General features: G+C 37.0%; 1 protein-coding gene across 7 annotated transcripts in view; it reads left to right on the forward strand.

The window, feature by feature from the left end:
- The first annotated feature begins 2947 nt into the window (after positions 1-2947).
- The window catches only part of PPP1R12B (protein phosphatase 1 regulatory subunit 12B), a 263657-nt gene continuing 238926 nt past the window's right edge, over positions 2948-27678 (forward strand). For all 7 annotated transcript variants that reach the window (XM_074222381.1, XM_074222384.1, XM_074222382.1 and 4 more), the window contains exon 1: positions 2948-3256. In XM_074222381.1, coding sequence (XP_074078482.1) covers positions 2963-3256 — 294 coding nt within the window. In that variant the 5' untranslated portion in view covers positions 2948-2962. The remainder of the gene's footprint in view (positions 3257-27678) is intronic.

The raw sequence follows: 27678 nt of genomic DNA on the forward strand, positions 1-27678 counted from the left end.
AATACTGGGTTATTGAATCCTATTGCTTTTCAATTATTGTCATCCACTCTAGTCTTTAGCCAATTTTAATGATGGCAATTTTATAATATAATTGGAGTTCGGGAAGTGCTATTTCTTAGTACTTTTCAAATTTTTTCTTGAAATTTAAGATTTTTTTTTCAAAGGAATTTTGTATTATTTAATCAAATTTTGTAAAGTATCATCTTGGCAATTTGCTTAATATAGCCATAAAGCTGCTGATAACTTGGTTTTCTTCCTTTGAAACTGCCTATTCATATCCTTTGACCATATGACTACTGGGAGAATGACTCTTATATAATTTAAATTGTACAAAATTAACATATTTCTTTACAAGTTTTTTTAATTCCACAATATTAGTTCATGTAGCCATTTAATAATACCTATTCATGAAGTATATGCCTTTTCCATGGTCATACAAGCTAGTGTGATTTACTCAAGTAGGCTTCCTTTTAATTAGCATTTCATTTATATTGTTGTAGTCATGATGTATTTTGTTTTTCTGTTTTTTCCTTATTTCATTTTGCATAAATTCATAAAGATCTTCCAATGATTCCCTAAATTCTTCACATTTGAAAGTTTTTGTTATACAATAATAGTCTAGCACATTCATATTTCATTAAGCTATTTCCTGGTTGATTGACACCCATTTTATATACTTTTATTTGATATCACAAAAGTACAGCTCTAAAAATTTTTGTTTATTTTGAATCTTGATCTCCTTGGGCATACCTTTTTAAGGTATTATTATTTCTTATTATTTTGAACTTAAGAAATACGAACATTTTTATAGAGAACATAAAAAGATTATAAATGAAACCACAAATCTCTATTATGGGCATCTCATATTTTTAAAAAGTAGACAGTGAATTTAACATGGTTTCAAAGCTGTTCTTCTTGTCTGTATTTCCCTCTGAACATCTTTTGATTCATTTAAAAATACTTCAGTGATATTCTTTTCCTCTTTTTTCAATATTATTATTCTTTAAAGCTGGAAATTCTGTTAAGATTTTTCCAAAGGAGAACATTCCTTTGAATTAGAGATAGAAAAAGGTAAAATGTGCTGTATGTGGAGGTAGTGGATCTCCCTTAATAGACATCTTTAAGCAAAGGCTAGATAAAGGAAATGAAGTAGGTGGGATTCTTGTTCTAGCCTGGATAAAACTAGAATGGGTAGTTCCTTCCAGTTCTGAGATTTTATGTGCCTGTGACAATTTAATCAGTAACAAGATGCTGAGGTAGAATTATAGGAGGTTCTATGTTGACAAAGTTATACGGTAATGTTATAAAGAATTTTAATCATAATAATTAACTGATATGACAAAGCAATACATATAGGAAGGAGATATGAGGCATTTATAATAATATATGCTCCCCATACTGATTATTATGCATATTTTATTGATACTTGACTAGCATACTGTAAATGTTAATTAGTGTTTATGAAATAATAAAAATACCCATGAAATGCACTTTGGAGATAGATACATTATTAGATAAAAATCATTTTGCATTCATATTATAGCTTTTCAAATGGGATCTCCATTTGATATTTCATTTAATTCAGAGAAAAAGAGAGAGATACAGAGAGAGAGGCTGAGTTAGATCATTACTTTATATAAGGAATAACTGAGTCATAAGGTGGCTTGTGAAAGGTCACATATCAAGTGAGCAGTATTTCTAGAAAGGATCGACTTTTTTACTACCTGTTCAATGCTCTAATCATTAGATGGTCTTTACCTCTATGAAAAACATTTAACTATATATAACTATATATTTATGTATCTATATATAATTAAAGCACTAGGACCTTGAGGGCACTATTTTAAGTACATGAAATACATACTTTAAAGTTTGCATAATATACTTTGTAACTAACACAATCTGCCTCTGAAAGTAGCCTTCCTTTTGATTCAAATTGTTTATTTTGCCACATAATTCCCATGAACTTCCACATTATAACTAAAGGATACAGTGTGTTCCCTCCTGTCTCATTTCTGATTCTTTTTTAAAAGAACATCTACCATTGTGTTGAAAATATTTATTTATGTATTATGTGGATGAATGAATGGATGGATAGATAGATAGACAGATGGCATGAGTGGCAGTGTAGTATAAGCGATAGAAAAACTGCCCTTTTAGGGAAGCCGGGAAGATCTGGGTTCAGATTCTATCTTCGACACATACTGGCTGTGCTATTGGAACCTAGAAAAAAGTCATCTAACTTTTTAGGGAAGGGACCCAAGAAGCTCCACGAGCTTGTGAATTGCAGAGATGGGGTTGACCTGCATTGTTAAGGGGGAACACCTTCTTGTAGAATCACCCTATGTCCCTGCAATTACAGGATCTATCCTTAACCCCCCCCCCCCCCCCCCAACTTACATGATGTCTATTGAATAATGTTAAGATATTCATCAGGACTTGTCTATTCTTTCAGGTATCCTACGTCTTGCTTTTCCATCCTGGGCAAATGATTGTTCCGAGAGGATACGATAGTAAAATTACACTTGCAATAAACTACAACTCCCAAAACCCCCCGAGGAAAAGCCTGACACCTTCCCGTCCCACTTCCCACCGCCCCCGATTAGAGATGGTTGGAGTATTTGGAACACTTCAGGGCAAAGGTGACCCTGTTGGATATTCGGACTAGGAAAGAAGCCAAATGGTGACCGCCTCTTTTGCGAAGCATGCAGGGATTTGTAGTTGCTAACCGCACCGCAAGGCCTGCCCAGGTCCGCCGCGGGATACTACATGTCCCATGAGGCCCCGCGGCCCGGGCAGCGCCTGCGTGCTGAAGCTGGGGGGGTAGAGCGGGCGGTGCTGGCGGCGGGAGGAGTAAAGATGGCTGCGCGGGGGTCTCCGCCTTCTGCTCCCGGTTGAATCGCTGGGAGGGCGGCGGCGAGCAGGCGAGCAGCAGCGGCCGGGGCCGGGCCGGGCCGGGGCCATGGCGGAGCTGGAGCACCTGGGCGGGAAGCGGGCCGAGTCGGCGCGGGTGCGGCGGGCCGAGCAGCTGCGGCGCTGGCGGGGCTCTCAGACCGAGCAGGAGTCGGCGGAGCGGCGGGGCTCCGGGCGCGAGCTGCCGTCGTCCCGTCGCGGGGGGCCTCGGGTCCGCTTCGAGGACGGGGCCGTCTTCCTGGCGGCCTGCTCCAGCGGGGACACCGACGAAGTGAAGCGGCTGCTGGCCCGGGGAGCCGACATCAACACGGTCAACGTCGACGGGCTGACAGCCCTGCACCAGGTAACCCGGGCACCTGCGGGGCGCCCGCCGCCGCCCCCCAGCCGCCCCCCTCGGGCCAGCGTCACGCGCTGCCAGGTGCGAGCGGGCATCGCCCGGCCCCGGGGGGCCCGCCCGCGCCGCGAGGCGGTGCCACTTGTGCCCGGCTACTGTTGCGAGAGCGGTGTCGCCCGTGCTGCCCCCTGCACCAGCGCCGGCCCGGAGTAGCCCCTCCGGACAGCCGGACCCGCCCGCCGGGTCGGCCGGTGCCCTAGCAGCTCAGGAGCGCCCGAGCATCGCTAGTCCCCCTTAGACACGGTCACCAAACTGGATCTGGCCCAGAACCCTCGCCAACTCGTTGTTTTCTTCCTAGCACAACCAGTGTGTGACCTGGGTGCTGTCCATCATGGAGAGCTCGCTCTGTCACTTGTGTCCTCTGTCACATATAAAATGACCTCTCCGCTTCTCGGGTTATGGACCCCAGAGACCGTAATACTGTATAAGGGTCACTGTAGAAATTCTGTGCACAGCTTGGTACTTGGTCATAATACCTTTCTTTACTCCTGATGATGCACTGCTTCTTTAGAATGCTCAGGATAACTAAGTCCGTCTTTCCAAGCGTTACTTAACCAGTCAATTTGGTGAGCTGGTACCTTACCCATTATTGTCTTAATTATTTCTTTTCCTTCTACTAACATCCAAAACATTCAACAAGTATTTTTTTTTTTTTTTTAGTTTTTGGGGTTAAGTGGCTTGCCCAAGGCCACACAGCTAGGTAATTATTAAGTGTATGAGATCGGATTTGAACTCAGGTCCTCCTGACTCTGGGGCAGATGCTCTATCCACTGCGCCACCTAGCCATCCCCCAACAAGTGTTTATTAATGATAATACTGCTTTATATCACAATTCCCTAAATAATTATATCTACTAGTTAAATTCCTTGCTATCTTTTACCATGTATATAGCTGTTGTAGATTGGTTAGAGGAATATACCTTCACCTTTGTTTACACCCAGTAGTCTGTATATGAGAGAATTTGTACCATTATACCAATGCCTCTATACTGATACTGAGAATGTGAAATTTGAGACAGGAACTCAGATTGGCAAGTATGCTTTAATTTTAATTCTCTTTGGGAGAGATTTGGTATCCAGGAGGATTCTCGTTTTGGGGTGGGAAGCAAATATATCTAGCTAATGGAAGGAGATCACATAATTGAATTAATCAATGTCACAGAAAGTTTTCTCAATGTAACATACAATTTTTTGCAAAGTGACTCCATTGCTTCAAACTTATATTGAACTTTATTTTATAATAATGTATTAAGAATAGCCATCCTACTCATTGCTACCCCCTACCTAGCAAGTTACCATTGCCTGATGACTGCCCTGTGATTCATCCTTATTTCTCACTATACACTCTGAAGTGCAGTCTCTCTTATCATTGACACATGACTTTCAACATTTAGTATCCTCAGGAATCATGGCTATAATAGAATGAAAGTGGTGGGATTTTATTTTCCTCACATCTGGTTATCCCAAAGTGAGAATTTCTTGCCTCATCAACAAGGCCAACAGTGAGCCCAACTAAGTAAGTAGTAGTACCAATTTATACTGGAAAGAGCTCAGCTAGTAAGTTAGGGCTGCTCAAGGCTTTGAGGTCATAACAGCCTTCTATTGAGGAGGCTTTCTTTGTTAACATCTAGACAAGGGGCCTTTATTGGCCCAGGAACCCATTTGTAAGTCAGTATCCGGCAAAGTAACATTATTTCTCTTCATGGTTTGAATCACTCTCAAGGTAAACAGAAGATTATTTTCAAAATGCAGGTCAATGGCAGCCAGAAATTGAACAACCTGCTTTATAGACAGATCCTTTTCTGATAAAGTGAAGAATGATGATAAATCAGTTATTAAAAGTGTTGTTTATTCATTGGTTCTGCAGTAGATTTGATCTTAATTATCTAGATAATTGCTCCCCTTCCTACTTTTTTTTCCCATCTTACAGGTTTAGGCAAATGTAGCAGCATCTGTATATTTGGTTTATTAGAAGGAAGGCACCTTACAAAATTGCTCTACTTTGAAATGCCTTCATTGTGTTTCCTGCTTGTCCCACAAGGTCACCTCAGACTTTATCATTCCACATGCTAGTAGGTTTTGGTAGGTGTTGTCTTAGTACTTCTGACTTACTCTTCTTGGCAGTCTTGACCAATGCCACAAAGTGCCTGATTCCAAGATAACAAACACTTAGGGAAACTATTAATATATTTCAAAATGGGTGTGATTGGAAAACCTGTCCAAGGTTAATATATTGTTATTAAACTCTGGAAACTTGATGCTTTGCCTAAGATGGTATGAATTGCCATTTTTCTTTGTGGTTGTAAAGGTTCTTTAAAAAATAAGGTTAAAGGGGCGGCTAGGTGGCAGTGGATAAAGCACCGGCCCTGGAGTCAGGAGTACCTGGATTCAAATCCAGTCTCAGACAATTAGTAATTGCCTAGCCCTGTGGCCTTGGGCAAGCCACTTAACCCCGTTTGCCTTGCAAAAAAAAAACTAATAAAAAAAAAATAAGGTTAAAAACTGATTATATACATTTCAAATAACCACTTCTCTAAGTTAAGTAAATACTTCATGCTGGATACATGCAAAAGAGTGTCTTTTTCATTAATTAAATTAGGTATTTTGGGGGAGAGATTGGGCTGATAATTTTTTGAGGGTTGGTAAATCTTAGATTTTTTTTTTGGTAAGACTAAAATACAGCATTCTATGTGGAAAACCTTAACATTGTGGCTCTTGGAGATGTTGGTTTCTGAGTATTGGAATGGAGACTATTTACTAAATAATCAGACTGCTATGACTGGGTGGGAAAGTAGTAAATTCTACTGAATTCCAATCTAAGGTAAAGGACAGAATACTTCTTAATTTCCAGAAGAGTTGAACTTCAAGGGGTGCATTGGCTACCTGCAGTAACCCAACCCCATCTGTAGAACCTCCCCAAGAGTCAAGATACACTTTTTTCCATAAAGGGCAGGTCCTATTCTTAATTATCAATAATAATTCCCTGTTTCTTCTTCAATCAGATACAAATTTTTCTGGCTTTCAGAACTCTTGTAATCTAGTCTATGTTTTTTAGCATCATTATACATTTATCTTCTTTTAGCATTTCTTACATTGACCTTCTTATTGGACCTCATTCATAAGCAACAGCATTCCATTTGCTATCTCTAAGCCTTTGCTAGCCTCCTTTCCTGCAATGTAGTTTCTTCTCATCTCCACCTCTTAGAATTCCTTTTTCTTTTCAAACTGTGCTCAAGTGCCACCTTCTACAATTGTTGATCCTTTCCTGATCCTCCATTTGCTTATGTTCTACCCCTAAGACCTTATATTTATTCAGTATATTCTTTATATACTTATGATTGTAAATATGAGAACCCATTAGAATCTAAGCCCTCTGAGGGTAGGGAGGGCAGTTTGTTTCCTTCCTTCCTTCCTTCCTTGCTACCAACATAGTATTGACATAGTATTGCTTTCTGTTTCATTGATTTTTAAATTGACTCGCTTCCAGATTGTCTTTAGTGGTCCTAGGTTTTCTACTTTGGATTGCAATATTCAGCCCATCTTCAAATGGACCCAATTCCCTTATCAATTCTTGCTATATTAGAATTGTTCTAATTTGAGTCTCATCCCCAGGTTCATAGAATTATTGATTTAAAACTGAAAGTGACCTTAGAGATCTTGAATATAAACCTCCTTTCTATTTATTTATTTTGTTTCATTAATGCCTTTTGATTTTATACTATAGTTATTTCCTAAAAACTCTCCACTCTTCATTTACATCTTCACTGAAAAAAACAAAAACAGTTCAGCTCAGTTGACCCATACAGAGTTGTCTGATAGTTCATATAGCATTTTAGCCCTCTACCTTTGTATCTAGAGTAGGGAAGTGAATTTCATCATCTGACCTTCCACATTAAGATTAATCATTATATTTCATCCAAGGTCAGCTGCCTTTTAAAGTTGTTTTCACTTATATTATTTTAGTCATTGTTCATATTATGGTCTTTTTAGTCAGTAAGCAATTATTAAATACTTACATTGTTCCTGACACTAAAGAAAGACAGTTCTTGCCTTCAAGGAGTTTACATTCTCATGGGGGAAGCCAACACATAAAAGAGAAACTGAAAATTACTTTTCTTAAAGGAGGGAGACATCCTTGATATTGGGGCATGTTGGCTACTTGAATAATATCCTTGAGGGAAGGAATCCCACAAGAATGGAGGCAGCAGGTGAATTATGGCTGCTCCTACTACAATATAGTCTGGAGAACACTTTTATTTTGTAGCATACAGGAAGTTGATTGTTCTGTTTTCTGGTATTTATAGGGTCTTTCTTCATCTGTATTTTTTTTTGTCTTTTTTTTTCTGGAAATGAAAGACAGTGACTTCTTATAAATTTCTCTTCATCTACCATTATGTCAGGTAATAGATTGTAGTTTTAGTTAGACGGAGTCTCTCTTTTGATTTTCTGTTCTTCAGGACTACATCACATCAGTCCATAAAGGACTGCATTACTCTAAACCTCTCATATTTTTCACTTGCAGTGGTACAGTAGTAAGCCACTGTATTCATATACTAACTTACCTGGCCATTCTGCAGTTGTTGAACAACCCCTTTTATTTTCAATTTTTTGCTACTTCAAGAGGACTGGATATTCTGGTATATATATATGTACATATATATATATATATATATGTATATACACACACACACACACACATGTCATGTACATATTTGAAAGATCATGAAGAATGAATTATCTGATAACTAGATCAAACAGTAATAACAAATCCAGATCAGCTGGATCAGACAATATTAGCAGATTACTCACTTTTCTTGTATAATTCCAAATGAGTTTTCCAGAGAGCTGGACCACCAATAGTCTATATGCCAAGGATTCTTAATCTTTTTTTTGTATCATGGGCCTCTTTAGCAATCTGGCAAAGCCTTGGAGTCCCTTCTTAGAACAGTGTTTTTAAATGCATAACCTAAAATACCTTAGATTACAAAAGAAACCAATTACATAAAATCTTTTCAAAAACAAACCTTGGTTAAGAATCCTTGGGTCTAAAGGACCCTCTAGCATAGATAGTTCCATCTTTTATCATTGCCAGTTTGGTGAGCATGGAGAGAAATAAAATTGTATTAATTTGAATTTTTCTTACTAGTGATTTGGGACTTTTTAGTTAGCCTTTTTTAAAGGTTTTTTTTGCAAGGCAGAAAGGGTTAAGTGGCTTGCCCAAGGCCACACAGCTAGGTAATTATTAAGTGTCTGAAGCGGGATTTGAACTTAGGCACTCCTGACTCCAAGGCCTGTGCTTTATCCACTCTGCCACCTAGCCGACCCCAGTTAGCCTTTCTTCTTTTGAAGATAATTTATATTCTTTGGCCATTCATCTCTTGTCAAATGATCCTTATTATGCAAATGAGGAAACTTAGGTTAAGAGAGATTTAAGTGATTTGCGCATTGTCATATTGCTAGTGAATGTCAGAGCCAATATTTGAACAGGGGGCTCTTTTCATTTCACACCATACTACCTCTTAATTAATCTGAAACTGGATTGACCCTGGGCAATAGAAGGGAGGTGAGCAAAGGGCTGCACAAAATTGCAGTGCCAGGCCTGGAGTCAGGAAGACCTGGGTTTAAATCTGACTTCAGGCATTGACTTATCTGTTAGGCCTAGGCAAGTCATTTGCCCCGTTTGCCTCAATTTCCTCAACTGTAAAATGGGGATAATATCAGTACCTCCCTCCCAGATTTGTTGTGAGAGTCAAATGAGATGATTTTGTAAAGCCCTTTAGCAATGCACCTGACACCTAGGAGGTGCTAGAGAAATACTTATTTACCTTCCTTCTCCCTGGGAGACTTAAGTCACTAAAGAAGACTATCATAACTATGTTCAGATTAGTATAAAATGGTTAGCTTGTATGTAGAAATGAAAATGTTTATCCCTGTCTCTTCAATGCTGCTATTGGTGCTCACTGTAAATAATCAGTCATATTAACTTAATTGGTATGTTTTAAGGTTTATAGCTGATTTCTTCTCTTCACATTAATTCTGTTAACTGATACAAATATTAACCCTATTTTACATGTAAAGTTTGAGGCACAAAGGATGAAGTGACTTGCTCCTAAGTAAGTGTTAGAGGAGAGGTGCAAACTTTGGTCCTTTTTTAAAATTCAATTTTATTTTACTTTCAGTTTTAAAATTTCTCTGACCTCCTCCTCCCCACATTGAGAAGGCAAGAAAATTGATACTCATTACAAACATGCATAGTCAAACAAAATAAACTCCTCATTAGCCATTTCTGGTATTCTTTCTACTATACCATGTTTTCATAGAATTGATCTATTGTCAGTTTTAACTCTGTCATTTTTCTTTAGTTGTCAGGGTATAGAAAAGTCAGTGTTCTAAATGAAGGTCTTTTTGACTCCTTTCTTATGGTGGGACCAGAAAAGTTATGGTTTAACTATCTCTATACTTTGATTTTTATGATTTTTTAAAAATTCTAGTATTTTAGACAGCTGACTCCTTTTTTTTGCTTAGTGACTAAACCTCTTGTTTCCAGAATTTGGATTTAGAGCAGAGCTAAAGCTGGATATAGAGCTTTTTGTTTTTAAGAAGGTAACTATGAGTGACTGTCTATGCCTGCATTTTCTTTAGAGTCAAAGCCTTGCTTTCTATTTAGTAAAGTTCTGCCAAATAGCTGTGTGGAATTTTGTTGTTGAGCTTCTTTAAAAAATATCCAATATGCTATTTTTTTGTAATTTATTTGTAATTCTGATAGTCAAGGGATTGGGCAGGATGACTTAGTCAGATTCCTTTTAGTGGTTTGAATTTTAACCTGAGAGTAGATTTTCTTGAATCCTTAACAATAGAGATTATTATTAGTTGTTTTTTTGTTACTTAGAGTACATTTAATAATTGCTGTTGACTTCCTGTGATAAACTCTGGGTCCAGTTCAGATTCTTCCTTTCAGTTTACCTCCTTTTACATATTCACCTTTCCTAATGATTCCCCAGTTGCATGTCTGGCCATTTCAGTCATCCAGTAAATCGTATCAAGGAGGAAGTCTGAGTGTCAGAGTTGATCAGATCTTGCAGGAAGAAAAGTTTCTGAAATCAATGATGGTGTCCAGGAGATGCTGTTTGAGTTGTTTTTCCAGTTGTAATAATAGGTTGTGATGATCTCCTTCTCTCCAGCCCCCTGGGTGACAAGCACCTCAAACTGGAGCTGACTGATCAGCACTTGTGGAATAGACTAAAGCTAACTGAGAATTGTTGAACAGTCAGGAATTCGTGCTTGTTACAATACTGTGGATCTAGATGATTAGTTAAAAACTGTGCTATGACTCTTCCAGATTTGTTTTTTTTTTTAAATTTTCATTACTCTTTTATTCCAATTGACCATTTTTTCAACAAAGTCTTTTTTTGTGGGTTTGATTTTTTTTTTTTTGCAGTTTGTTTGTTTGTTTTAGGTTTTTGCGAGGCAATGGAGTTAAGTGGCTTGCCCAAGGCTAGATAATTATTAAGTGTCTGAGGCTGGATTTGAACTCAGGTACTCCTGACTCCCAGGGCCAGCATTCTATCCACTGTGCTACCTAGTCACCCCCAACAAAGTCTTATTAAATATCTGCCTTGTGTACTCTGCTTAATGATTGGTGCCTCTTCAGAAAAGATAAGGAACATCTTGGGAAGCAAACCTCGATTGTTAGTTACTTGAGGTTTTTGGCCTGGGTTTGATTCAAAGAGGGGAAATGTTTTTCTTTCTATATCCTCTCCAGCCAGCATGAGATGGGATCACATCACCATATCACTCAATTCACTCAATTCACACACTAGCTATGGGAGGTAGTAGAGGTATGTGGTCATCTATATCATGCAGAAGAGGAAAGTGAGGGTTAGAGAAATTTTTGCCTAAGGACTACTATTACATAGCCAGTTAATGACATATCTGGGTCTAGGGCTCAGGTTTTCAGATTCATAGTTTTATCTTCTTTTTTAACACTATTTCCAAATTACCTTCATTTATGATGCTTTCCTAGACATGACAGGAAGATAATGTGAACAATGAACAAGAATGGTAGCTTGGAGTCAGAAGAAGTAGGTATAAATCTTGGCTTCTGTCATTGTCTTAATACTATTATGACTTTGGATAGGTACATCACCTCTCTGGGGATCAATTATCTTTTCTGTAAAATAAAGAGAATGACTTAGATAGTTTCTGAGATTCCTTTGAGATCTAAAATCTGTGATCCTATGATCTCATTAGATGACATGCTATTTTATATATTGCCCATATTCCTTTGTACTACATTTACATCCTTGGTTAAATAAGTCTGGTCATATTGTGGAACTTGAAGTGATTAATTTTTTAAGTAGTTTTAATAAGGCACACCTACCCAATATTGTTTAAATGGTTCCATGAACACATGAATTTAGGGGAAGTGATGTTATAGGGAACAGTTCCAGAATAGTGTTATAAATGGGTTGAAAAAACTTGGTTATATTTGAATGATTTTGCAGTAGAATTTCATATATTTATCTTGGAGTATGATTAAAATTATTATTTTTATTTAATTTTTATTTTATTTCTCAGTTACATACAACCACAAATTTTTTACATTTATTTTTAAAAACTTTGAGTTCCAACTCCTCTCCCTCCCTAAGAAAGTAAACAATTTAACACAGATTATACATGTGTAGTCAGGCAAAACATTTTATATTAGCCATGTTGCAAAAGAAAACAGGCCAAAAAACCAAGAATAATAAAAATGTATGCTTCAATATGCATTCATATGCTATCACTTCTTTCTCTGGAGGTGGGTAGCATTTTCTGTCAGAATTGTCTTGGATCATTTTATTGCTCTTTATAGCTAAGTCATTCACAGTTGATCATTGTGCAATGTTACTATTATTATGTACAATGTTCTCCTGGCTCTGTTCATTTCATTTTGCATATAATTAAGATCATTAACAAAGTTATAAAATGATACTGGTCAGATTTTCCTTTTGTAAATTAAGCCTTTTCACTGAATGTAAATATCAAGCTCTCAGGGTCTCAGTTTAATAATTATTTAAAACAAGTCAAGTAAAGAAAAAAAGACTATATATGAGTGTGGGGGGAAAGCAAGAGAGTGGGGGGGGAGGAAGTGAGATTGGGGGGAAAATTGTGAATTCAAAATAAAGAAAGAAAAAAGAAAAGACTATATATTAGATAAAATAATCTTATCACCAGAATTTTGATTGTAATTTTAAGTATTTTAAATTCATGTTTGTCATACTGTATCACTCTTTTTTTTTTTTTAAGTTTTTGCAAGGCAATGGGGTTAAGTGGTTTGCCCAAGACCACACAGCTAGGTAATTATTAAGTGTCTGAGGTCGGATTTGAACTCAGGTACTACTGACTCCAGGGCCAGTGCTCTATTCACTGCGCCACCTAGCCGCTCCTGTATCACTCTTAATGTTCCTTAATGTTCAAGCTGGAAAGTCTTTAGTTAACAGTCCACATTTTTATCAGTGACTGGATGACTTAAATGACATGCTTATCAGATTTGTTCATGACACAAAGTTTAAAGAAGTGGTCAGTATATCAAATGACAGAATCTGGATCCAGAAAGCATTTGACACACTGAGTCTGATGGCAGAAAACTCTGTGTGTGTGTGTGTGTGTGTGTGTGTGTGTGTGTGTATGTATTTATGTGTGTGTACACATATGTATGCATTTTTTAGTCTATCTCCAGCAGTAAAGTCATTCCTTTCTAATATTTCTATTCAAATGCACATAATATGTCTAATGAGATGGAATAAAGCAGTGCCCATTAAGCAGTAGAGCAGGGGGAAAAACTCTTGATTAGATTTAGAGAACCTGAAATCATATCTTCCTTTTGACACTTAGTACCAGTATGACCTTGGGCAAATCACTGAAACTTTCCAGAGTTCAGTTTCCTATCTTTAAAATGAAGAGATGGACTTGATGATGTGCCATCCTGTGACTGTCAGTGTGGGGTAGCCACAGTAAGAAGGCAACAAGATGTCCCTTCAGTCCTCATGGTATAGTCATCCACAGGGGCTCCCAGGACTGACTCCCTTTCTGGGGCTTCTTTTCTAGAGAAGGATTTGTGATACAAAGGAACAAGAAGGAGGAGGGATAATGTTTTTGTTCCTTTGAGGATTTTAATTACAATCACTTGGGCATGGTCTGACATACAATACACCCTAGATTTTTGAGAGAGCAGATTTCACAGGGTTCAGAGAAAGGATAGGTAGGATCTAGTGGCCTAAAATTTTTTCAGAGAAAAGTAGTCCCAAAAGAAAAGGAAGAATGAAACTTTGAAGAAGCAACAAACAATTTGGATGAAAAAGAAAAGTGACCACTGTCAATGTTCAAAGGCCTCACCAAAAATCTTAGATCAAGGGTAACTGAAGATGTGTTCAAAAATCTGACATGGTGCTGTAAGAAAAACATCAGGAATTCCAAAATCATGCTAAAGTTCAAATTTACTGATTCTTTGGAAACTGAGGGCATCAAAAAGTATTTTTCACTTTTTTGTTGTACTGAATATGTAAATTTCATTGGTATAGAGAACGTCTACCAATGCAGATCAACATGTATTCATTCCTTTAAAGTCTTTGTTATCTTGGAGATACTAAGAAATGATGATTGGCCAAGGTTCACATAGTAAGTGTCTCGAAACAGAACTTGAACCCTGTTTTTGTCTCTGAGATCAGCTTAGCTGTTTTTTGGAAAAGATAGGAATGATAATGATAATGAATAATGGAGAAAAGGACAGAACTTTGCAATTGTAGTTTTGCTTTTTTTCCCCTCTCTCAAAGAGAATGATATTTTCAAAGAGTTGAAAGTCATTATAAGTAAGGATCTAGAAAGAGAATATTAAGCTGTCTTCATTAAGTTTACTATCTGGATCATGCAGACTATGTCCTAGAGTCCTGATGGGTGAGATTGCTGGGTCATTATCAGCCATTTTTGAAAGATCATGAAGAATGAGATAAGTACCAGAGGACTGAATTAAGGCAAAGCAAGGTCTTGGTCTTCAAAAATAGAAAGAGAATAGAATCTACAAACTATAACCTAACAATTTGTTTTTAATTCCTGATAAAACTATAGAATGTAATATTATAGTATAGTTTGTTAACATGTAGGAAAGGAGATGGGTATCACAAAGAACTAGCACATCATCAGGATCAGGACATTCTAGATTAACCTTATTTTCTTTTTTGATAGGATTGCTAGATTGATAGATCAGGGGAATATTGTAGACATAGTTTATATATATATATATATATTTTTTTTTTTGGAAAGCAGTTGACAAAGTCATTCATTTCGTAAGGAATTGATACCTATATGTGGGGAGCTCTCTAGTGGAACTTTCTAGGGAGTGGTCCTTGACTTTATGCTGTATCACATTTTTATCAGATGGTTTGTATAAAGGCACATACTTGTCAAATGAATAGAAGGAAAAACCAATGTGTTGGAGTCAGGATGCAAAAAAAATTTTGATTGGTTAGAATGATGTACTGAACCTAATAATGTTAACTATAATAGGTCTAAAGGCAAAGTCTTGCATTTGTGTTTAAAAAATATCTTCAGTACAACACCTGGAAGGCGTAACTAGGACAAGTTTATGTGAAAAAGATATGGGGTTTTTAGTTAATTGGAGTCAACAGTGTAATGTTGCAGCCAAAAAAATCAACAACATTTTAGACTGCTTTAGGGAAAGTATAGTGTCCAGAATGAGAGAGGGATTGTGTTCAGATGAGGGAATTATATCAGCCTAGAGAGTGTTTTGAAGAGGATGACAAGGAATAAAAGGGTTTGGAGACGATTCCATATTCTGGATTGATGAAGGAACTAGAGGGGACTTGAGGGTGAAGGACAAACTAACTGCCTTCAAGTGTTCTTGTTGTTTTGAGGGAAGGGAAAACCAGTTCTATGGTGCCTACTGTATGCTTTATGAATAGTTTATTTGATCTTACCCCAACTCTATGAGGATAGTTGCTATTAAAGGAAAGTGAGGCAAGAAATTAAGTGGCTTTCTAAGGTCACACAGCTAGTGAGTTTCTGAGGATTTGAACTTGGGTTTTCCTGACTCCATAACCAGTAGTACCCTATTCACTGTACCACCTAGCTGAGGGAAGAACTGGGAACCAGAACCAGTGGGTAGTAGAGAAGTTATTTTAAAAAATTTAATTTTTTCAAAAGTTTTCTTAAATCAAGAAGAGCTATTCTGAAAAAGAATGGGCAGCTTTTGGAGACAATAAATTCCTCCTTACTAAAGGTCTTCCAATAAAGATTGGTTGATTACTGGTATATCCTAGCAGAATTCTGATTTGTTAATGGGGTTTTACTGTTTGACCTCTGAGGTCCCTTTCAGTTCTAAGATTCATGTCCCAGAGACCTTTAAGGGATCACAAGGATACTGAGAATTGTGTAACATGTGCAACAGTTGGAAGAGCTTGGAATATTTAGAGTTGAGAAAATTTAGAGGAAACAAAGTCACTGACTTCAAATATTTAAAAGTCTGTTATATAGAAGATTTGATTTTTTCTGTGTCATGAAAGAATAAAACTAAAATGAATGGGTAAAATTTACAGGGAGGCAGATTTCAGCTCTAGATGAAGAAACTTTATAATTCATGCTCTCTGAAAATGAAAGAGACTCACTTGGAATAGTCTTATTCTTTCTTAACACATAATATTTGAATAGTTGTGAAGGTTATTTGAGGGGTAGTCATATTTAGAATAGTGGTTGGGTGAGATTTCCTAGTTTTAAGGTTCTATGAATGTTACTAATATATCAGAAAGTTTTCAGTTTTTTCATGCAATTTAAAAATGATTTTATTACAGACACTAATTTTTTCAGTGGAACAGAGGTATAGATTTATATTAGAGAATTATAGAAAACTGAATTTCAGTTTGAAATTCATCTGGAAGCCCTGTAAACTCAGAATACCCAAAACAATCCATTTTTTTCTCCTCTTAAACCTGTCTTTTCTCAAACTTAACCTATTTTTATTGAGGGAAGCACCAGCCCTCCCAGGTATCTCAATTTGCAACTTTGGAGTAGGTTTTGATTCTTCCTTTTTCACACCTTCTCCTCCCTCTTCTCTCATATTCAAGATTGGTTAATTTTATTTTTACTACAGCTTTCAAATCCTGGATCACCTGGTGACCACTCCTGTTAAAGCTCTTATCAGTTCTTTCCTGGACAATAGCCTTCCAAAGGAATTACTAAACCTCTCTTCCTCTCTAGGCTATCATCTCCAAGTTTGTTATTCCTGAAGGATCAATCTTACTGTATCACTGGGCCCCTACTTAAGAATCTTTAGAAGTACTCTGTTGCCTTTAGGATAAGATACAAACTTCAACTCAGCATTTAAATCTCTTCACAATTTGGCATGAAGTTACTTTTTTTCTAGATTTACTTCCTAAGGCTTCCTCTCTCTGTGTGTACAAACACACACACACACACACACACACACACACAGACACACAAACACACACAGAGCTATCTTTGCCTTGAATATGCTCACTCTTCACACTCTCTGCTTTCTTCCATAATTTTCTTTAAGAGACAGCTAAGATAGTATGTCATTCTACAAACCTTTCCTGATGCCCCATGGGTCAGTTCTCTCTTCCTCCTCAGAAGATCTAGTACTTAACTGTTTTTATGTATTCTATCTAGAGTAGAACTGATGTTCCTAGAGAAAAGCTGATGTTTTTCCTCTTCTGTCCTTGTATTCTTGGTTGTGGCCAAAGCGATTTACCCAAAACACAGGTCTGATGACATCATACCTTTATTCTATGATTCCTGCTCCCTTTTTCTTCTCAGGCCAAATATAAAGTCCTCAATCATTTAAAATCCTTTACAACCTGACCCATTCTCTTTCTCTTATCTTTCTAGTCTTTTTTATACTTTGGTTCCCTCCTTGCACTCTATGACTTAGGAGCACTGGTCTTCTTGCTGCTCCCAACTCTACCCCTATCTTTTCTATGGCTGTTCCCCATGCTTGGTACTCATCAACCCCCCGGGCCTCCCCTCTTCCCCCTCCTGGATTCACAGACTTCCTTTAAAATTAATATCAAAACTTACTATCTACTTTCCCAGTGCTGCACCATCCCTACCTCCCTTTCCATTTATATTACATCTCTCTTTGTTTATAGGTGTGATGGATGTATATAATATAATGTATATAATTTATGCATGTATATATTTATTCATGTATATAATTTATTCATATTTTAGAATATGAACTTCTTAAAGATAGTTTAAGGACTTAATATATGTTTATTGACTGACTAGAATAATGTTTTGCATATTATAGACAAATAATAATTATTGAGGCCAAGTAAATTGAACAAAATTAAAATAAACTTTAGTGGCATGGTTTTGCTCCATTGATTGGAAGATTAAATAGTTCAGAATTGGAAATTTAAAAAATTGGAATTAAAATTAAATAGTTCAAAGTTCTAGCTAGAAGCTCAATTATTTTGAGCAAAGTTTTATACAGTGAAATTGTAGTTCTTTTAATTAGTTTGAGCATCATTTTGAGCTTTATTTGTACTTACTTGATTTTTAAAGGAAAGAATTAAAAGGAAATAGAAATAATGAAAAGAGAAGTGAATATAAATTTGATATCTTTCAAAAATTCACTACATAAGAGAAGAGGCAGAGTTGATTCATAGACTCTTTTCTCATTGAAGGAAGATAGAATTGGACAAGAAGGATGGCTAGGTGGTATGGTCGATAGAGTGTCTAGTCTGCAGTCAGGAAGACTCATTTTCCTTCAAATGTGACCTCAGAAACTTACTGCTGTGTGTCCCTGGGTAAGTCACTTCACCTTGTTTGCCCTCAGTTCCTTATCTGTAAAATGAGCTGGAGAAGGAAATGGTAAACCATTACAGTATTCTTGCCAAGAAATGACTGAGGTCATGAAGAGTTGAATACAATTGAAAATTAATTGAATAATAACAACAAAGAAGAGTGTCCATTCCTCAGTCCAACAGTCAGATATGGGCAAGTCACATGCTTGTCTTGGGGAATGGAAGTGCCATTTGGAGCACTCAAATGGAGACTGACTCCACCATCTGTGGACTGAACTTTGAGCCTTGGGAGAGGTCTGCCTTTCTTTTCACTGTGGATTTCTATTTCACAATAGGGTGTGTAGGTTTTTTGAACTTGGATTTTTTACATGGGAACATTTTCTTGGGAACAGGTTCATTCTTCACTTTGCACCTTGACCATATCTTGCCAGTCTTTTTGTCTTTCCTTTTGGATGGGATGGATGGATATGGCTATATGATATGGCTATAGCATGTTTGAAGGAATGCTGAGCAGAGTTCCACAGCTCCCCAGAGACATCTTACCAGCATGAGGTCCCAGGCAGTTTGTGAACATAGAAGTACATTTCCTGCTTCACCAGCACAAATATTTGTTTATTCCTGGAATTTTGGAGTTGTAAGAGACTTTAGAAATGATTTTTTTTTTAAGGACAGGAAAACTAGAATTGGTTTACTTATATTTTTAGAGAGTAAGGTTCAAAGATCTCAGAGAAGGGATTGGTATGAGGGAACATTCTGAAGATATCTTCTAGATTGAAATTTTAGCCATACACCTGCAAATAATTCTGATGGAGAAGAAAATTCAGCTCTTTATCTGTCAACTTAGTGTTTTGGTTAAAGTCATATAACAGATGGAAAAAAGAATAGGTAACTGAGCAGCGAACAAACCTTAGATCAACTTACAGGTCCTTATCCCTAGCAAGAAGAGGCATGGTGGGCACTCTGGCATCTTTTGAAAAACCCTGTTGATGGGAGCTCTGGGGTTACTGCCCACTTTTTTTTGGTTGCCTGTCTCTTGGTAAATCCTTGTAAGAGAATAAAATGCCCAAGCTTCCAGTGTCACTGGTCTATTTTCCACCTGAAGACAGCCAATTCTAATGGTGCATGGGAAGAAGTTATTTGTGACACAGTGGGGATAAGTGCTTTCTCTTCTCATACTCATACTCCTCCTTGACTCTTCCCTTTCATTATGCTAGTTTCTATCCCTAGACAAATTAGTAAGTAAAGACTAATTTAAAGGAGTGGCACTGTTCTGTATGAATAGTTTTCCTTCTTTTTTTGGGGGGGGAGGTTTGGCAAGGCAATGGGGTTAAGTGACTTGCCCAAGGTCACACAGCTAGGTAATTATTGTCCGAGGCTGGATTTGAACTCAGGTCCTTCGATCTCCAGGGCCAGTAATCTATCCACTGCATCACCTAGCTGCCCCAATCTGTACAAATTGTTTTAAGAGAACTAATAATGATCAGAAGGAATTCAGGTTGATATTGAATGCTAATAAGAAAAACAAACTTTTTTTAAAAAAGCTATTTTAGGGGCAAAAGAAAGATCAGAAAAAGGGTAACACCCACTGCTGATAAACCCCAGTATGGTAACCAAGGACAGAAAATCTTTACTCACTAAATTCTTGCTTTTGCTTCTATTACCTCTACCAAGGAGAATTGTCTTGGACAAGAAAATATAGGGAAAAAAATGGTTAAATGGAAGTTGAAACCCCAAAATAAACTAGGTGGTAAGGGAGCACATAACTTCTCAATGAATTAAGATCAGCCCAGGATTCTGTGAGAATTGCTGATAGTGATTGCTGAACTTCTGGAAAGCCAGGGAGAATAATTTTGACTAGATTTGACTAGAAGGGAAATAGAGTATAGACTAGTGAGTTTGACCCATTACCTTGTGTTTATTTTTTGTGTGCTTATATATTTACATTTTGTCCTCTGATAGAGCTAAAACTTTTGACCTTGTATTCTCAGAACCTAGCACATTTCCAGGCAGATAGATGCTAAGTAAATGCTTATTGATTGATTGCTTATAAAGGGGAACTATATAAAGGAGAAATGAAAAGAGGTGCAAGTTGAGGGGTAGGGGAGAATGACACACTAGTGAGGGCTCATAAATGGTATTAGAAGAATTGCCCTTCTCTCCCCTACACCCTGCCAGACTCTCAGTTTCCCCACAGTGTTGAATGGAGAAGTAGCTGTCTTCTCAGGGCCCAATCTGGCAGTACCAAGTGATGATTGAGAGAGAGAGAGAGAGAGAGAGAGAGAGAGAGAGAGAGAGAGAGAGAGAGAGAGTAGTTTCAGAGCACATGCTGCATTGGCAAACTTCACTGGGGTATTTTAGTGGAGCCTTCTTTGTAGACTTTTAAAAAGTGGAAATCCAAGATGAAGTACCAAGTGGTGTTAGGAACATTTATCTCAGAGTTATTTTAAGCCAGATGTCATTACAGACACTTCTTTGTCTCTTTAGATGCCTTTGACCCTTTCCCCTTCTTATATTGGGGAGGTTTGAGGTTGGCATGCAGACATAGAGTTGCTAAGCACAGAACTTATGTTGAGATGAACTTTACTTGGCAACCATCTGAACCAGAGCTGAAGAGAAGCATTACTGATATGCTTTTGTGCCCCAGTTCTCCTGGCAAGGAGATGATATGGAAAAGAATTAGACAAGAAATAACAGTAGCATAGTATACTAATTTGTATCCGTCCACAGACAGTGTGAATGGTAGACTCCTTTGTGAACTTTGGAGGATAGGGTTGGTTTATTCAGACTTCCTATTGGTATCTCTCAAGTGTAAACCAATCAGTCAGAAGGCAAAAAAGATTTTAGTTAAAAATAATTTATTAAATGGTTACTGTGTGTTAGGCAATAAAGAAAGGCTAAAACGGGTTTTCTGCCCTCTAGAATGGTAGTGGAGGAGACAGTTTGATTGGTGAGTGAAAGGGAGTAATGTATAAAAAACCCTAGAAAGTTAGGTTAGAGACTGTTTTTGAAGGACTTTAAATGCCCCAAAGGAATTTGTACTGATCTTAAACTTGATCAGGAGCTATTGACATTTATTGAGTAGGGCAATGACAGGAGCCCGACTTCTCTTTTACAAATATCACTTTGGCAGCTGTGTGAAGTGGGGAGTTAATTGGCTGCAGGGAGACCCATTAGGGAGGCTATATTCTATTGCATTTATCCAATGAAGAGGTGATAAAGATGCAAACTAGAGTATGGACTGGGTGGAAATAAAGGGACTGATGAAAAAGATGTTATATTATAATCCTAAAAAGCAATATGAGAAAACTATTTTGCCCTGTAGGAAAGGTATGAATTTATTATATGAGGAATTCTGAGATTTCTGTTATTCCTGCAGTGTTGACAAGGGGATCAAATGAGATAAAATGTACTGCATTTGTAAATCTAAGGTGCTTCATAAATACTCATTGTTATTCTTGGGTCATTGTTACAAAGAAGGCCAAGGTAGATGAGTCACAGGAATGTGAGAAGTAAAGTACAAGAAAACTGGAAAGGTAAGAAGTTTGCCAATGCAGCATATGCTCTGAAGCTACTCTCTCTCTCTCTCTCTCTCTCTCTCTCTCTCTTTTTAAAGAAAGATTTTATTTATTTGTTTGTTTTGTTTTGTTTATTTTATTTGTTTGTTTATTTTGAGTTTTACAAATTTTACGAAATTTTACAAATTTTCCCCTATTCTTGCTTTTCTCCTCCCTGTTAGTCTTTACATTGGCTCCATGTTATACATTGATCTCATTTGAATGTGATGACAGAGAAATCAAATCCTTAAGGAAGAAAAATAAAGTATGAGATAGTAAAATTACATAATAATAATATAATGGATTTTTTTTCTAATTTAATGGTATTAGTCTTTGGTCTTTGTTCAAAGTCCATAATTCTTTCTCTGGATACATCTCCATTGCAGATAGCCCAAAATTGTCCCTGGTTGTTGCACTGAAGGGATGAGCAAGTCTTAGTTTGATCATCACCCCCATGTTGCTGTTAGGGTGTTCACTGTTTTTCTGGTTCTGCTCATCTCGCTCAGTATCAGTTCATGCAAATTCTTCCAGGTGAAGCTACTCTCTTAACCATCACTTGGTACTGCTAGATTGGGCCCTGAGAAGACAGCTACTTTTCTGTTCAGCACTCTGGGGAAACTGAGAGTCTGGCAGGGTACAGGTTACATGACAAATGGGAGTTTGTGTTTAATCCTGGAGATTAAGAGGGGGGTCTCTGAAACTTCTTGACCAGGTAGTGACATGGTCAGACTTTTATGTTAAGAAAAACTGCCATGGACATGGAGAGATTCCAGGCATGAGACTGGTTCCTCCTTTTGCATTATTCTAGGTGAGAGATAATAAAGATCTGAATTAGAGTGGTGATTCTGTGAATGGGTAAAAGTGGATATAAAAGAGAAATGTTGTGAAGGTAGAAACAATAAGATATAGCAACAGATGGGATCTATGAGGTGAGTGAATGAAGTGACAGTGGGTTTGTGAACCTGAGTTACTGTGAAGATGGTAGAACTCTGAGCTATCATAGGGAAATTCAGAAGAGGGAAGAATCTGGGGAAAAAGATGAGTTCTGTTTTGGATATATTGAGTGTGAGGTGCCTCTAGGGCATTCAAAAGTAGTTGGTGATGTGTGACTATAGCCCAGGAAGGAGACAATGATTGGGTATATATATATAGGGTTAGGAATCTATATAAATGATAATTGAATGTCTGTACCTGGTGGTTCAGATTTGATACTGGAAGGAAATAAAACATTTATAGATTATTGAATATTTAACAAAAGGGATTTACTTAACTAGAGCACAAAAGAATAACAGCACAAATACAGTAACATTTAACTTCAGCCTTGGTCCTTCCCACATGGAAATTTACCTGGTCAATGGGATATGGTGATTGATGAGGTTTTGAAACAAACCTCAAGTCTGAGAGGCCCAGATGCTAGCTAGGACATGGTGTTTTTTTCCTCCCTTGGATGAAGAAGGAGCCAGTCAGGTCTAGGTAATTATTAAGTGTCTGAGGTCATATTTGAACTCAGGCCCTCCTGACTCCAGGGCCAGTGCTCTCTATTCACCGCGCCACCTAGTGTATGTATATTCAAGTTTATGTGAGTGTTTTGGGTACACAACAGTTTTATATTTTTGCCTTCATAATTAAATTGCTACAACAAAAATTACTGTACCAAAATTTATTTTGGTGTTTATGGGACTCTTTCTGTCTTTGACCTACTGTAGGCCCAGCAATGGGATCTTTTGGTCATAGGGTATGAACATTCTAGCTGCTTTTTTGTTAGCATAATTCCAAATTACTTTCTTGAATGGTTGAAGTACTTCAGAGTTCCATCAATATTATATTTATTAGGTATCTTTCCACAAAAACTTAAACATTGTCTTGGACCATTTTTAAGAATCACCTTTGCCTATTTTTGAGGAGTGAAGTGAAATATGAGATTTGTTATTTTTTAGGTAGAGATTTAGAGCAGTTAGTAGTTTGCAATTTTTCTTTTAAGAACTTTATGTTCGTATCCTTTGATCATTTATTCAGAAAATGGTTTATGTACTTTTTTGTGTTATTTTTCTTTGTATTTTGATTACCAGACTATTATCTAGAGATATTTAACACAAAAGATTTTACCTCCAATGAAGTTTCCCTTTTGCAAAAGTTCTTTATTTATCCTTTTATTTTTTCAAAAACTTTTTAATTTCATGGAATCAAAATTATTTTATTTTGGTGATAATGTGAAGATTGAAAGATACTTATCTGATCTCTTTGAACTTTTTTAATGTTATGATCTTTAATAATATGCAGGTTATGTAATCATTCTAAAGCTTATTGTGATTTATGGTTTAAGATGTCCCTCTAACACTATTTTTCCTCTATCAGTTTTCTGATTTTCCTTTGTTTTTGCAAGGCAAATGGAGTTAAGTGGCTTGCCCAAGGCCACACAGCTAGGGTCTGAGGCAGGATTTGAATTCAGGGTCTCCTGACTCCAGGGCTGGTGCCCTATCCACTGTGCCACCTAGCCACCCCTCTAATTTTCTCAACAGCTCTTTTTATGTACAGAGTGCTTTATGTTCTTGGTTTTATTGAATATTCAATTATTGAGTTCAGTTGTCTCCTATTTTTCCTTATTGTCTTTTTTGATCCACTGTTTTACTTTCCTATTTTTTTAAACCAGAATTACATATTTTTGATTATTACTACTTTATGGCATATGGCCTATTTAGTCCTACCTTAAAAAAATTAATTCTCTATAGATTCTAGACCTTTTGGTCTTTTTTTTTTGGTAAGGCAAATGGGGTTAAGTGACTTGCCCAAGGTCACATAGCTGGGTAATTATTAAGTGTCTGAGGCCAGATTTGAACTCAGGTACTCCTGACTCCAGGGCTGGTGCTCTATCCACTGCACCACCTAGCCGCCCGGGATCTTTTGTTCTTTTAAGAAAGTTTATTATAATGTCTAGATTACAAAGTATCTCTTTGGTAATTTGATTGGGATAGTCCTGAATTGCTGTTTATGATAATATCATTTTTGTTTTATTGGTGGGGCCCAAACATGAGCAATAGATATTTCTTTAATTATTTGTCATTTTTTAATCTCTTTAAAGAGTATTTTGTAATTACAGTTTTATGAGCCTTGAGTGTACCTTGGTACACTGCTACTTTAAATTTTTGAGTTGTATAAACTAATTATATAACTTTTCAGGAATATATATTTGTATTTTATCTTTTGAAATGCAATTATATGTGATAATATGCAATGTAGTTATTTCTTTGTGTTTTACACCCTGCCCCCCCATTAAGCTCCTTGAGAAGAATGAGTCTTACCTCAGCTTGATGTTTTCTGCAATGAATGGTTAGTACAAGACTCAAGTGCCTAATAAAGTTTGTTGAATGAATACATGAAGCAAAACTTAAATTTTTTTGCTTCCAAAATCTTATTATCATGAATATAATCTTTCCCTTTTTAGCATCTGAGATAGGAAGGGGGATCAGGTAAGATTTGAATTTAGATCTTTTATTCCTTTATAGGATCATTTAGGAAAAAGCAATGTTCTAGCATTAATGAGGACAGTGGTGTACCAACAATGATTATATAGAATTAATAGAAGAATCTAGCTGTTGAGAATTGTTTCCCTTTTTATTACATTGAGTTTGGCTTTTTTTTTTCTTTTATAGTAAAAAGACAAGATGACTAGACCATTGGTAGTGATTATGGTCTTCCAGTCTTTGGTATCATAGAAAGACTGATCTTATAGGAAAGAAAATTCACAATTATGTAGCACTTTAAAGTTTATAAATAACATTCCTCTTAGCAGTCCTGTGGAATATCAGATAGTTGATTGGATTGGACTGGATCCGTGGTTTCATTGGTACAGAGAAAGGCCAGAGAAGAAAACTCCCTCCATGAAGGCAGATTGGCTTCTTTTCTGCAATTTACCCTTTGCTGTCAGAGCATGGAGATTAAGTGAAGTGACTTGCCAGGATCAACCAACCTGTGTCAGGTGGGTTTTGAGCCCAGATCTTTCTAGCTCCAGGGCTAGTTTAGTTTTCTGTTCCCTTTGTTCCTTTCTGTAGAAGTCAGGTAGTACATGTTTTATCACTCCCATTTTATGAATCAAGACATTGCAACTCAAAGAGGTCTAAACATAAGTGGCAGAATAAATACCTAGGGAAAAAAAAATCTCTTTTTCTCCCTAGCCCTTCATAATTCAATCATATTACAAACTATATGTTTAGGAGACAGGTGCTGGGAATGACATTTTGAAAGTAATCTGTGATATTAAGGGGGGCTATACCTGGAAAACCAAATGATAATTCTGCAGAAATTGGATCTCAGCTTTTTTTGAGGTTTAGAGTTACCTTAGTGAAAGGATTTCTGGACAAATTGCAATGAGCAATATATCAAGTATTATTTTGAGAATCCAGCCATTTGTTTAGGCCATTCCTTATTTCTCTTTTCTTTGCAGATTTGCTTAAACTGGGCATTATTGTATAGTGGAGTAGCACTGAATTGGAGAGTCAGAAAGACCTGGGTTCTAACCATATCCCTTATCCTTATTAGCTGGGTAGCTTGGGTCAAGGGACTTCACTTTGATGGATTTCAGTTTCCTCACTTGTAAAAGGCAGAGAATATTTGTACTACCTCAATTAGGTTGTTTGTTTATAAACTCTAAAGTTGATTTGAGCCATTTTTATTATTTAAATGTGATTAGAGCTACAAATCAATTCTTCTGTTTTTAAAATGCTTCTGTTTTTAACATTTTTTCCTAACCCTTATAGCCACACTCTTCTTTCCCTTCCTCCCCTTTCATTCAAGTATTCAGCTGAATTTTGTTGAGGTGACCAAGGTATTCTCAAGTGGATATCACAAATTGTAGTGAAAAGAACATTAAAAGTGTAGTCAGAAGGTTTGGGATTGAACTCTGACTCTGCCATTCATGAGTGAACATGAATGAGCAAGTCATTTAACTTCTCATTTTACTCTTCCTTAAAATGGGGAAGGGAATGGATACAATTTAATAATTTCTTTAGAAAAATTGTATTAGTGTTTTTGTTTTTACATCACCTTCATTTCTGAATACATTTTTCTTCCCTGGCCTGCTTGCAAGTTATCTCTTATAACTAGGAATAAAAAAGATTGAGTAAAAAGCAGTTCAGCAAAATTGAGTACGATATCAATTGAATCTTAGGAAATGTACAACGTGATTTCATACCTCATTGTTTTTCCTCCCTCATTCTTCTCCCTTCTAAAGGAGGGAGGGAAGGACATACACCCACACAACTCACTTTTTTCTTTCCATCTCTTTGGGACAAGGCTCTGTCATTCTAATGACACAGCATTCTATTTTGTTATTTTCTTCTCATTTCCATTGTTGTAGTTATTGTGTACATTGTTTTCCTGGTTCTCCTTATATTTGGGTGCATCAGTTTGTAGGACTCAGTGATTTTCTCTAACATTAAGTGACTTTGTTAGGGGAGATTTCAGATGACATGGAACAAGCCTCATATGAAGTTGATCTATATACAGAATTTATCCTTATCATAAAAACTACTTGTAGAACACAAAGGACCGTACATACATTTAAATATATGTCTCCATACTTGTGTTTGTGAGAGAGTGTGCACAATCTTTCTGATTTATTAGCTAGAGTACCCTCTGTCATCATTGTCTTGGGGGTGTTTGGAGGAGTTGAAGCAGCATGCACATGTATATATCTGAAGCTTGATCCTGCTGCGGCCTTAGTTTGGGGCTAGTTTCTAGATGCTATGGAGGGCTTTATGTGGAGGCAGAGGAAGGAGTGTCAATGAAGGATGAGCAAATGTAAACACAAGAATTGGTAGAATTCTTTTGGTAGCAGGATCTGTGGTCTCCCAGATATTTCTGTCAGTCTGTTTCTATTTTCATGTTCTTTCTCCCCCATTTCCATCACCATTGGGTGAAAGAACTGTTCTGATTTTCATCGACACTTTGATTCAGTATCTTCCCACTTGAACTCCTCTATTTATTGCCTGTACTACTCA

The sequence above is a fragment of the Macrotis lagotis genome, chromosome 2 (assembly GCF_037893015.1).
Source record: "Macrotis lagotis isolate mMagLag1 chromosome 2, bilby.v1.9.chrom.fasta, whole genome shotgun sequence".
Lineage (NCBI taxonomy): Eukaryota > Metazoa > Chordata > Mammalia > Peramelemorphia > Peramelidae > Macrotis > Macrotis lagotis.